Here is a 14,029-nt window from a genome sequence, read left to right as displayed (position 1 = left end):
AATGAGAAAAAATTAACTTTCCACACATTACATGACTTTTCTATTTAAGTGTGATTTGAAAATCAACATCCATATGTTTTGTTTACATGTGAGAAGTTCTCTTTTCCATCTACATCAAGTGCTGCTTTCTCTTGAAGGGTTAAAGTTCAGACACCTAATGAAAAGCGACACCGAAAGATATGTCAATGTCTGCTGTGGTAACAGAGGGGCATGATTTGAATATTTAATGAATCCAGTACATCAATAAAATCCAGCTGTCCCTAATGCTGTCACTCCTAGTTTGGCTGATTCTACTACTGCTTCGGTACAAATGATGAGTTTCTAATTGCAAAAGGTTAAGGTGCATTTATATTTAATGCGCCAAGCTTGCCTAACCCACAATGAGCAAAGTGAAAACTGCAGCTACTTTCTAGTAATGTTTCCTGTTTCGAAAAAGGTTTTTGTGCTGATCTGAGCAGCTCTTTGAGGTACACACGAGATAGCTTTACAAAACAATGCATCCATTCCAGACCTTTCTGCCTGATTAGCAATATTTAAATATGTGACCTGAAGCAACCTTGTCTTTTCAACTCTTCTTTGTCTTTTTAACTCATGTTTGCTTCTTAGTAAATTCCTACTCAGAAAGTGAATTATATTTTCCAATTATTAACATATTTACCATGCTTGCTTTTTTATATAGTATAAACATTAAATGCTGAAATAAAAACATGATGCTGTGATGCCCCAGACCTGCAGACATTGGCATCTTCCTTTGTCCAGGACATCAGGTCAGGTTAGGTCAGGTATTGGAGTATGCAGTGGTACATCGCATTGCCGCACTCATCACACAACAGAAAAGCTCAGGATCCCCCCAGGCAGACACGAGACAGTCGCCCCCCTGGTGTTACGCAGGCATTCCCTTGGCCTGGTCCAGGTACTCAGGTTCTCAATAATGAGGATCATGTGAGCCGGATCACCCTCAGGGAATCGCGCCACATAGCCGTAGTCCCATAACTGATACTCCCTAAATAAGCAGGTAATGTGCATCATTCAGGACTCCATGAGCAAATTGGAATTTTAAATTTTGTTAATTTACTTCAACAAAGCCACAGATACCACATTTTCCTTTATTAAATAATCCTGTAACATTCAAGAATAACAGTGACAATCAAATATATTAGTACACACAGACAACATGTTTTTCTTTTATGGTTTTTAAGCTCATTTAACTTCAGGCAGATGGAGAAGTAAGTTGGTGCTGCAGAAGCATGGCTCAGATTACAATTCAATAACTTCTGATGTGAATCTGTTTTTCCTATTGGGGACAACTGCAGGATGTATAAAAGAGGAAAATATACAACTTGAAATAATCTTGTTTCCTTTAAAAAATTTTACATTAAATTTTATGTGAGTAATTGAGTTTGTATGTAATGTTTCTCTGTTTTAGGACAAATTTAAAAATAGGAGTTTGTCAAATTTCAAAAATGTATACATATTACTCTGAAGATATATGAATTTTCTCAACAAATTTCCTTAAAGAATAAATGTTTCAAAATAACATTAGTGTATAATTTGAGCAGTTTTGTGTTGTACTAAATAAACTCTCACAAGTTAATATACCCTTAGGGCAGATGTTCACATACAAAAATAAAATTTAATTTAAACAAATGGTAAAACAGAAATGACTGACATAAACAAATTAAGTCCTGTTATGATAATAATTGAGATGGGCAATTCACACGGAAGGAGAGGAAAATAAAGACTCCAGTTAAGAGCAATCTTAGAGAAAAAAATCTCTGGGGGGTACAGTATCATAAGTTCTATCACTGCTCAAATCTACAAATGTAAAAATGAATTAGAATGACAAGCTAAAATGATCTTTTCTGTGCTGCTACACACATTATGTCAGTGTACTCTAGATGAATTCTAATTTTAAGTTGATTTTTTTAATAGGATACGGCTAGCAGCCAACCTGGAGCCATCGAGCACTATGGTAGCACTTGAATGGGTGGATGTTGAACCAATAATAGGATACAAGATTTCAGATTACATCATACAGCACAAAAAAGTAGAAGACCCATTGGAGGCAGAAATATATACAGGTAAGACTAAGATCATTTATATTTTTAATGTCAGACTGAGTAAAGATTACTTCGTCTGTGACTAATCTACTGTACTGCATTATTTTTAGAAATTAAATATATACCAGTAACGGCATACTGCACGATAACGTGCAGAGAACACACTTTACTTATAGTTTTCATACTCTTTCTCTGCATGTTTAGCATTCATTTGCTCAGAGGTTGATGCGCTTGCTGCTTCCTGAGCAGCTCTTCTTTTCTTCACCCTACCAGCCCGCTTCTTCTCTTCTTCCGTCTGCATCTTTTCACGTTAAAACTGATTAAGTCAGTGTTTGTGCTGCAATTACTTAGTACGTTTTTGTTAAGTTCTCACTTAAGATGGCACTTAAGTGTTCAATCTGCCTCAAGAATGATTTAAGATATGAAGAGGTAGAGGAAGTGACAGCGAAGGTGGTAGGGATGAGAATGGCGATCGGCCGCCCTGCTGCGCGCTGCTGAGAGTTGGTTCTACAATAAAATAAAATAAAAATTAAAAGTAATAAAAATCATCACCCTGAAAGCGGACAGTAGTGGTCACGTAGTATATGTGTACCAAATTTCAGGTCAATAGTTCAAATGGTTTGCGAGCTACAGGAGATTTAAAATCCTGGACAGACAAACGGACAGCCACGGTACCGTATTATATAAGAAGATATCTATACCTCTATTGTGAACCCCATTTAATTGAGGGAAAACAAAAGCCGAAAAAATATTAAGCAAAAACTCAAAGGTTAACAGCCTTAGCCAGATAATACAAGTGCAATGGCTTATCTCTAATGTAAAGTAAGAGCTCTGTCTCCAATCCTCTCTGCTCCATCAATGAACCACCTATTCTGGTTGGTGGGTTTATATATCATAGGACCAAGAAGAGGTGGGACTTCGGGGGTAAAAGGAGACGTGACCTCACTCAACTTCTGACTACTTTTGAGAACTGTTGAAGAAATGGGAGAAGGTATTAGCAACTGTGTCCCCTCTTGGCGTGGTGTGATACTGTTTATCTTACTATAACCTAGTAGGGGTCGTAGTGGTGATGTCTGACAATATATTATAACTGGGCCACTAATATCCACCAGTGAAAATTGGTGTACCAACTTGGTGACCCCGTTTAATAAATAAACTAAAAAAAAATAAAGAGTGTATGACGACTGCAGTAACCCAGAAAGGATTTCAAACCAGGAAATAAGCCTGGGTTTTAGTCAGGAATCACACAGGAAGTCTGTCCAGAATGATTTCTGAGTCCAAAATTGAGTCACCAGAAGGGGTGGGGCCTTCTCTGGGAGCCATAGGTGGGGTTAAGGTGCCTTTCCAGGGAATCTTCTCAGAGTTGTGGGTGGAAGACAAGAGACAGCAACCACTCTTTTCTTTAGTAAGGGTACAGCACAGCCAGAAAGGTGATCCCCAGATGCATATGCTTGACTGAATACGTATATTTATAACATATGTGTTTGTGTCTGTTTTTGTAATTTAATTAAATGTGTATTAGTGTTTGTGGTGAAGTGACATTTTTGCCCCATACTTAAGTTTCATTGTTGTATTTATTTAATTATTATAGTTTTAGGAAAATACATATATATACATTATAGTGTGCACAGAGCAATACTGACCATCATTACCATTTTTGGAATTTTATTTCATGCCTGGTTTATCTGTTGTGATTTAAAGAGTTGTTCGTAGTCAAGCTCTGTGTTTCTTCCATGTTTTTAATAACTGATTATGCAAATGGCCAGGTTTGTTGTATTGCTGGAGATTAAATTAATTTTTGCCAGATGAATTCATTGAAGATATATTTCTAGTTGATTAAAAATATGATTGAAGTCATTACCAATGTCTGATTGGTGGAATGCCTGTACAATGATTTTTGGAGTCACTGAATTTTGCAAGTTACTCAAAGGTTTAATTTTTTAAAAATTCAAGTACATAATAATTAAAGTACAATCATATTAAACTTTCCTTTGGGATTAACACTATTTTTCTAATCTAAACTGTTCTACTCTACTCTAATGCAATCTCATATACAGTAATCTAATTTTAACATTTTATGCAGTTTTGTTGTTGATATGTTTTATATCATCCCTTTTATTTTAATATGCAAGTATGGATTATACCAACATACTTGAGTTGTGTGTTCAAATGTAAGGAATAGTGACATTAAGAAATATTGTACTTTAACTGTATTAAAAGTTATCCATGTTCGTAATTAATGTTGTTAGAGAAATCAATTCTATTTCATCTTCTCTTTATACACCTTTATACAAAATGTCGAGACATAAGCCTGTGTGGTTTCAAAAACGTATTAAAGTTGTAGGAATAAATATGATGCAAGCTACAGTAATCCATGCACCACATCAAATATTAACGTTGTAAAGTACATTTTTGCAGACTGACTTAAAATAAAATTACTCAGTAACTAGGTATTATATGAATTGATATTTTTAGGAAATTTAACATTTCTTTTCACTGCTATGCTGATGACACACAAGCTTATATTCCTGTCAGCAACTCTGCAATAAATCAACTGCACAACTGTCTTTCTGAACTAAGATCCTAGATGGCTAATAATTTTCTTGATCTGAATCAAAATAAAACGGAGGTGCTTATAGTGAGTCCATCAGCTAAAGCCCAAATTGGTCTTGGACTTCTCGGCTCTTTCTCTGTCTTTTCCAAACCTCAAATCCGCAATCTTGGTGTTACCTTTGATAGTAACCTCTCTTTTGAGAAACAAGTAAATTCTGTAGTCAAGAGTTGCTTTTTCCAGCTTCGTCTATTAGGTAAGATCAAGCCTTTTTTATCTTCTAGGGATCTTGAGAAAGCTACTCATACTTTTTATTTTTTCTCGCCTTGATTACTGCAACTCGCTGTATTCTGGGATTAGCAAATCCCTGATACGCAGGTTACAGTTGGTCCAAAATGCTGCCACTCGCTTTCTGGTTGGGGCAAGAAGGTATGACTCTGTCTCTCCTATTTTAGCTTCTTTACACTGGCTGCCTGTCAGTTTTTGAATTGATTTTAAAATCTTGTTGCTAGTTTTTAAATCTTTACGTGGGCTTGCTCCTGCCTATTTATCTGAACTGTGTGTTTTACATCAGCCATCTAGAGTGCTTAAATCTTCTGGTCTGTTGTCTCTTGTTGTCCCTCGTACCAAGTGTAAAACTAAGGGGGACAGACAGGGCTTGTGCAGCTGGTGCGCCTCGCCTGTGGAACTCTTTTCCTCATCACATAAAGGAGTCGTCTACAATTGAACTGTTTAAAACAAAATTAAAGACTCATTTCTATTTACTTCAATTCCGTGACCTTCAGTAATACTGATGATTTCCTCATTGTGATTATATAACATCACTTCTATTTACTATTTATTTTATTTTTATTTATGTTAATATATTTTTATTTCTATTTATGTTATTTATGTTATTTGTTTGTTTTTTTCTTTTATTCTATTATTATAAGGCACTTTGGCCACAGCATTCCTATGTTGTTTTAAATGTGCTGTATAAATAAATTGACATTGACATTGACATTGAATATGTAGTCCAGACCACTTTTTTATTGACCACTAGACCACTTTTTAAATTTTATTTTTCAATATGTGTCCCTTGTGTCACACGGCATATGTCACTCGTGTAGTTGTCCCTCAGTGGGTGTCACAGGAGACATGACTCCTTATTTCATTTAATTGAGCTTGTGTGAAAGAGGTGGTCCAAAAATTAAGTTCTTGAGGAATAATAATTGCAAGGTGTGCCATCTGAGGACGTGGAAGGCCACTCTTCCAGGTTGGTTTGGACAGAACACTCAATCCACATTAATGGCAGATGTTCATTGAGAAACCTGCAGACCTCACAATGGAAGTGATGCCAATCTCCATACTGCTTGAAACATGAAGTCATCAGAGAAAGGCTACTCTGACTCTCTGTGCTCTCAACATACTGTACATGAATGGTTTAAAGACCCTTGTGTGTGGTATATCACAAAAAACATGAACTTTTAACTTTCAGTAATTAGTATATTAAGAAGGAACTATAAGATCTAAGTCGACTTCTTAAGTAACAATAGGAAAACAGTAAGATAGCCAAAAGAGGGGAAAGAAGAAGAAGTTGGCTTTCTAAGTTGTACGTTTTCAAGAAAAGGAAATGACACTGATATGCCATGATATGAAATGAAAAAAATCAGAATTATCCCTTATTCTCCATTTGTGAAGAGTTTATCTTGCATTGACCTCATCTGTAGTTAATAAGCCAGAAAAAGAAAAAAAAGAACAAACAAATAAGTAAAATCTTCAACCATTGAGCTATCGGCTTTGCTAATAGAGCTAATCAATTCAACGATGTTTTCTTTAATGCCATGATGAGGAAACCAACTGTCCCTTGGATAAGCCACTTCAGTGGCGAGTTGACATGTCAGCATCCAAGAGAAATATTTATTGGTATTTTTCAGAATAGTTTTATTTTTATTTTATTGGATGTTGTTTTCTAAAAAAAAAATTAATTACTCCTTGCAATATTTGGAGTCACTAGCCCCGCGTAGAAGCTTTGCATCATCATATGTGGTTTTGTGGCATGTCTAACAAGAGCAGGCGGGTATGTCAATGGCTTTGGGAAGTAATCGGCTGGAAATGACAAAGTTGCATACCATAATTTATATTTTGCAAGCATGTATAATTTGTATGTTAATGAGGAAAAACTTAGACGTCATTGAGGCTAGTAGGAGAGACAGATGGTATTAAATAATGCGGTAATGTCATTTGAAATGGATGAGCTTCCTTGCTATATTTAACACCACAACCACAGCATTATTTTTTTAGCATTAATTACTGTTACAGGGTTGATTTAAGATGTAGTTTGAGTAAATATTGGATGTTTATAATACACTGTGGTGTGGAATTAGGTTATACGTTATCTGAAAAACTTTGCCATATGGTTTATATTAGGATAAAAAGGAAGCTTAAATCCCCAGATGACTGCACTGCCTACTTCCTAAGATATCTGAAGGGACACGATTCTAGATATTTATCTACGGAACATAATGAGTCCCGGCCATTTGTGTTAAAATGTCCTAATAGATAAGGCTAAAATAAATTAGTTTTTTCACTCTGACAAATAGCCTGCAGCAAAAAGACATGTGGTTACAAAGGGGTATGTCAATGTATAGATAATGCCTCTGGGATTACAATTTCAAAGTACTGGGTTTTCACTTGTGGAAGAACAAAGGGCTGCGATAACGTGTTCATTGATATTTATTTCACCGCAGATTCCACATGCACTGCAAAGGAGGTTTATATTACTCAAGTGCGCCATGTTCATTACACAGTGGCTTGTGATCTACTTCTATTTCTAATGCAAAAGGCACATTTTAATTTCTCGTCTTCTCACTTGAGCCCATTTTAAGATTTTGATATTCAAATCTGATATTCATAATAATGTCAGACAGTTTTTGGCTATTTTTCCAAGTTGGTGTGTGATACTTCCTTCAAAACCTCTCCTGGTTAACACACTTTCTTTTGGTGTTAAGGTCTTAAATAACACATATTGAGACAGACCTCAGTATGTGCGTCTCGGGAACTGCAGGTCTGGCATTGTGGTCAGCAGCACAGGAGCGCCGCAGGGGACTGTACTTTCTCCAGTCCTGTTCAGCCTATATACATCGGACTTCCAATTTAACTCGGAGTCATGCCACGTGCAAAAGTTCGCTGACGACACTGCTATCGTGGGCTGCATCAGGACTTGGCAGGAGGAGGAGTATAGGAACCTAATCAAGGACTTTGTTAAATGGTGCGACTCAAACCACCTACAACTGAACACTAGCAAAACCAAGGAGCTGGTGGTGCATTTTAGGAGACCCAGGCCCCTCATGGACCCCGTGATCATCAGAGGTGACTGTGTGCAGAGGGTGCAGACCTATAAATACCTGGGAGTGCAGCTGGATGATAAATTAGACTGGACTGCCAATACTGATGCTCTGTGCAAGAGAGGACAGAGCCGACTATACTTCCTTAGAAGGTTGGCGTCCTTCAACATCTGCAATAAGATGCTGCAGATGTTCTATCAGACGGTTGTGGCAAGTGCCCTCTTCTATGCGGTGGTGTGCTGGGGAGGCAGCATAAAGAAGAGGGGCACAATGGAAGTGATGCAATGGAAGTGATGCCGATCTCCATACTGCCTGAAAGTCATCAGAGAAAGGCTACTCTGACTCTCTGTGCTCTCAACATACTGTACATGAATGGTTTAAAGACCCTTGTGTGTGGTATATCACAAAAAACATGAACTTTTAACTTTCAGTAATTCGTATATTAAGAAGGAACTATAAGATCTAAGTCGACTTCTTAAGTAACAATAGGAAAACAGTAAGATAGCCAAAAGAGGGGGAAGAAGAAGAAGTTGGCTTTCTAAGTTGTACATTCTCCAGAAAAGGAAATGACACTGATATGCCATGATATGAAATGAAAAAATCAGAATTATCCCTTATTCTCCATTTGTGAAGAGTTTATCTTGCATTGACCTCATCTGTAGTTAATAAGCCAGAAAAAGAAAAAAAATAACAAACGAATAAGTAAAATCTTCAACCATTGAGGTATCAGCTTTGCTAATAGAGCTAATCAATTCAACGATGTTTTCTTTAATGCCATGATGAGGAAATCAACTGTCCCTTGGAGAAGCCACTTCAGCGGCGAGTTGACATGTCAGCATCCAAGAGAAATATTTATTGGTATTTTTCAGAATAGTTTTATTTTTATTTTATTGGATGTTGTTTTCTAAAAAAAAAATTAATTACTCCTTGCAATATTTGGAGTCACTAGCCCCGCGTAGAAGCTTTGCATCATCATATGTGGTTTTGTGGCATGTCTAACAAGAGCAGGCGGGTATGTCAATGGCTTTGGGAAGTAATCGGCTGGAAATGAAAAAGTCGCATACCATAATTTATATTTTGCAAGCATGTATAATTTGCATGTTAATGAGGAAAAACTTAGACGTCATTGAGGCTAGTAGGAGAGACAGATGGTATTAAATAATGCGGTAATGTCATTTGAAATGGATGAGCTTCCTTGCTATATTTAACACCACAACCACAGCATTATTTTTTTAGCATTAATTACTGTTACAGGGTTGATTTAAGATGTAGTTTGAGTAAATATTGGATGTTTATAATACACTGTGGTGTAGAATTAGGTTATACGTTATCTGAAAAACTGTGCTGGGGAGGCAGCATAAAGAAGAGGGGCACCTCACGCCTGGACAAAACTGGTGAGGAAGGCAGGCTCTATTGTAGGCGCGGAGCTGGACAGTTTGACATCCGTGGCAGAGCAACGGGCGCTGAGCAGACTCCTGTCAATCATGGAGAATCCACTGCATTCACTAAACAGTATCATCTCCAGACAGAAGAGCAGCTTCAGCGACAGACTGCTGTCAATGTCCTGCTCCACTGACAGACTGAGGAGATCGTTCCTCCCCCACACTATGCGACTCTTCGATTCCACAGGGGGTAAACATTAACATTATTCAAAGTTATTGTCTGTTATACCTGCATTGTTATCACTCTTTAATTTAATATTGTTTTTTATCAGTATGCTGCTGCTGGAGTATCTATCTATCTATCTATCTATCTATCTATCTATCTATCTATCTATCTATCTATCTATCTATCTATCTATCTATCTATCTATCTATCTATCTATCTATCTATCTATTGGCAAAAGGAGGCTCAAACAGGTATTGATGTAATATCTCTGTTGGGGTGCCTGTCTAATCCTGGTTGGGCTCTGGTGAAACTGCTTAGAGACGGGCTCAGAATATTCCACCAATGTACCCATCAACAACATCCAATACCCTGAAGTGAAAATCAGTGTTGAAAGCAAGAAGACACATTTTTATTTTTGCTTATTTTGTTTTGTTAGCCTTAACTAAGGACACTGTTTTGCTCCTTCAGAGAATCCAATACCTTAAAATAAGAGGGGACACAGGAGGCTGCTTGTAATCCCGTTCATTTTCTGTTGGCTTGACCTGGGATGTTTTGCTAGTTTCACACTTGTGAACTTTTTAAGGAAAACTTAAAACAAACGTTAAGAATCATGTTGCTGTCTCAGACAGTTTTGGAAATCATTTGTCTTTCTTATGTAGTATGGCCTCCCACCTTTTACTTTTACAAGCATCCTTGATGATTTCATTCTCAATGTGGAACTATAAGAGGCGCAGAGAAGCTCCAGTACCAACAACATTAATTAGATGGAATTGCTTCCTTGCCTAACATTTGATCATGATTTGAATAGGCAAATGAGACCAGCATTTTTCAGTCCATTCAAAATAATCCATAAAATGCTAAATAAATTTGTTACGTGCATAAAGTATCAGTTTTCTTTTTTATAATTCTTAGCTATGTTTCACTGGTTTGAGCTTTTCATTATCATTAATTCTAAGTCCCTTATCTGTCTATGTAAGTGGCTAAGCCACATTTATCAAATCTCTATTCCTTGATGTATAGTTTCGTAAATTACATTCCATATTGCTTTTGTATCCTGAAATCCCATTCAAAAAGGCAACATAACAATTAATCTTTTTTATATAAATCAACACATTTTTCAGGTGATGTCAGTCTGCACTTAACTGTCTCACATCTTAACACCTTGAACATCTGTCTGTATGGCAGTTATAAATCTTTATGATTAATTTGGATACATTGACGTCAGTCAGCAAGCTTTTGAAATTTTGTAATGTCTCATTTGTAGTTGGAAAAATGGTTGTTTTATTTTGGGTTTTCAGTATTATTTTAAAAAAGTTAATTATTAGCAGGTGCCTTCAGTGAGACTAGCTTGAAGCTGCCTTTCAGAATCATCAAAACTTTTGGAAAAACTTGCTGTCCAGCAATTAGTACTTAGTCTTTTTATATCACTATCAGCAAATAGCACTGTTTTGAAAAGTCTCATTAAATACAGTACTGTTAAAAACAGCCAAGATCATCATTGCAATAAGCAGAATATGGCTAATCCTTTATTAGAGCATTTGATGCAAAGGAGCTCACATATTCACCTCTGAGTTCTCTATGAAGACTGAAGATTGTGGAGAGCAACGATCTTAAATAAGATTGGTTCATTTGCATAACACAGTTCAGAAATACATTCATTTGCATCAATCAACATACAGATAAACAGTATAATCCATAACACACCTACTATCTTTGTACATGTGAAGGTCCTAAAGTAGTTAAACAGATTAAAAGTCTCTCGCAAACATTTTATCATTAAATAGGAACATTTAATACAGTATATAATACTACAATTAAATAGTCAGAATGTCATTTGATCTTATCATCTACATAGTAAATGTGCTTGAAGTGTTAGGCACAGAATACTTTAGTTACACTGGCAGGCACAGTCACAAACACTTAATTGAATTATACGGAAGGTTTGACGCAACAAGCACATTTGACAGTAACTTTAAATAAGAGGTTTGATAAACTTTAAAATTTAACAGGTTTGTACCTGGGGGCAGCATGGTAGCATAGTGGTAGCACTGCTGCCTCGCAGTAAGGAAACCAGGGTTCGCATTCCGGGTCCTCTGTGTAGGGAGTTTCTCTACGTCTGCTTGGGTTTCCTTCCGGTGCTCCGGTTTCCTCCCACTGTCCAAAGACATGCAGGTTAGGTGAATTTACCTAGTGTGTGTTTGGTGTGTGTGTGTGTGTTTGTCCTGCATTGGACTAGTGCCGCGTCCATGAGTTTGCTCTTGCTTAGTGCCGTATGCTAGCTGTGATAGGCTGCAGCACCCCATGTGACCCTATTAGTAACATACATGTATGACAATATCCATCCATCCATTTTCCAACCCACTGAATCCGAACACAGGGTCACGGGGGTCTGCTGGAGCCAATCCCAGCCAACACAGGGCACAAGGCAGGACCAATCCCGGGCAGGGTGCCAACCCACCGCAGTGTATGACAATATTGTAAATATATATCTTACCCAGATGATACACCCTTGGAATAGAAGGACCAGGGGAGAGAGTGTACACAGGGCATTATCTCACCTGGATTGCTAGATGGCAGCCCCCCTGGGTTGTGACGGTGGTTCACATTCCCACAGGGCAGCATGGGACATGAAGTTCCTCAACAGAGCCCTGTTGGTTTCCAAGGGTGCTGCCTGGGGTTGCTGCAGGGACTGGAAAGCCCTTCTTCATTGGGTTTTCAAACACTTCCAGAAGTGCTTTCAGATGGAAGACCAGAAGTACTCCCGGGTGAGACATAAAAGGAGCTACCTGCTTCACAGGGACTAGCCAGAGTTGGGAAGAAGGTGGAAAGCGCTAGTGAGGAGGAGTGGATGAGGCAGTGGAAGAGTGACAGAGAGAGAGTAAGAAGTCAAAGAGTGTGCTGTCTTGCTTATTACATACTGTATATTTGTGGCCATGGTGTAGTGGTGGGAAACGCTTGTTTTAAAGAGTTTCCCATTAATAAAGACTCCTTCAGCCTTTACTTGTGTCTGTGCCTTTTTGTGTTGAGTGTTTGGGGAGCTGGAGTGCCCCTGATATATATATATATATATATATATATATATATATATATATATATATATATATATATATATATATAATATATATATATAAAAATTTGTAAGGAATCTTTTCTTTTTCAGCTATCTAGATAATAATGAATATCAACTCTGGTACACATTGTGGTTTTGGCAAAGATGACAATTATGAAAAATATACTGTAAATATACAATGAATTCACAAAATATTCAGACTTTTTCATTTTTTTCATTTGGTTATGCTGCAATCTTATGCTAAAGTAATTTAAATTCATCACATCAAGCAACACTCAATACCCCAGAATGACAAGGTGATAACAAGATTTAAAATGTTTTTGAAAATATATTAAAAAGAAAAAAATTTAAATATCACATTGACACAGGTATTCAGACCCTATGCTAAAACACTAGAAATTTAACTCAGGTGAATCCTTTCGGGGTGGCATGGTGGCACAGTGGTGGCGATGCTGCCTCGAACTAAGGAGACTAGAGTTTGTGTTCAAAGTCCTCCCTGTATGGAGTTTGCATGTTTTACCTGTGTTTGCTTGGATTTCTTCCAGGTGCTCTTGTTTCTTCTCACTGACCAATAACATGCTGGTCAGGTGAAACTGGCGTTGCTAAATTTGCCTTTTTTGGTGTGTGAGTGTGTGTGTGTATGTGTGTTAGTCCACTGTGTCCAGGATTTCTTCCTATCCTGTGCCCTATGCTATCAGGGATGGGCTCCAGCTCCCCCTGCAACCCTGGTCTAGATTTAGAGGGTTGGAAAATGAAACCACATGAATTCCATTCTGTTGGTCATAGTTAATGTGTTTCTACACTTTGTTTGGAGTCCACCTGTGGTCAATTGAATTGAATTGACATAATCAGGAAACACAACTACATATAGAATGTCAAACAATTGACAATGTGTATCAGAGCAAAAACTAAGCCATAAAGTCAAAGGAATTGCCTGCAAAACCTGAAGATAGGATTGTGTTAAGGAATAGATCTGGGAAAGGCTAGAAAAAGTTCCCAAGAAAACTAAAGGTTCCCAAGAGAAAAATACCCTTCAGAATTCCTAAATGGAAGAAGTCTCAAATAACCACCATTTTTCCAAAAATTGGCCATCTGGTCAAACTGAGTAATCATGGGAGAAAGGCCATGGTAAGTCAGGTGTCTACAAACCCAATGTTCACTCTGGCCAAGCTCCAGAGAACCTGTGTAGAGATGGGGGAAACTTCAAGATGGACATCTACCACTGCCACATTCCACTACAATGGGTTTTATAACAAAGTAGCCAGATGGAAGCCTCTTCTCAGTTAAAGACACATGGAAGCTTGCTTAAAGTTTGCAAAAGGCACCTAATGGACTCTCAGACCATGAGAAACTGGTTTTGATGAAACCAAGATTAGCGTTACATCTGGAGGAAACCAAGCATCGTTTATCACCT

At 37.5% G+C, this 14,029-nt stretch overlaps 1 protein-coding gene across 3 annotated transcripts in view; it reads left to right on the top strand.

Annotated features, from left to right (window-relative positions):
• Positions 1 to 14,029, top strand: part of LOC114657387 (astrotactin-2-like) — a 2,479,169-nt gene that overhangs the window by 2,045,392 nt on the left and 419,748 nt on the right. For all 3 annotated transcript variants that reach the window (XM_028809185.2, XM_051931934.1, XM_028809183.2), the window contains one exon: positions 1,933 to 2,081. In XM_028809185.2, coding sequence (XP_028665018.1) covers positions 1,933 to 2,081 — 149 coding nt within the window. The remainder of the gene's footprint in view (positions 1 to 1,932; positions 2,082 to 14,029) is intronic.

The sequence above is a fragment of the Erpetoichthys calabaricus genome, chromosome 9 (genome assembly GCF_900747795.2).
Source record: "Erpetoichthys calabaricus chromosome 9, fErpCal1.3, whole genome shotgun sequence".
NCBI lineage: Eukaryota > Metazoa > Chordata > Cladistia > Polypteriformes > Polypteridae > Erpetoichthys > Erpetoichthys calabaricus.
This window is presented reverse-complemented; position numbering and strand designations above follow the sequence as displayed.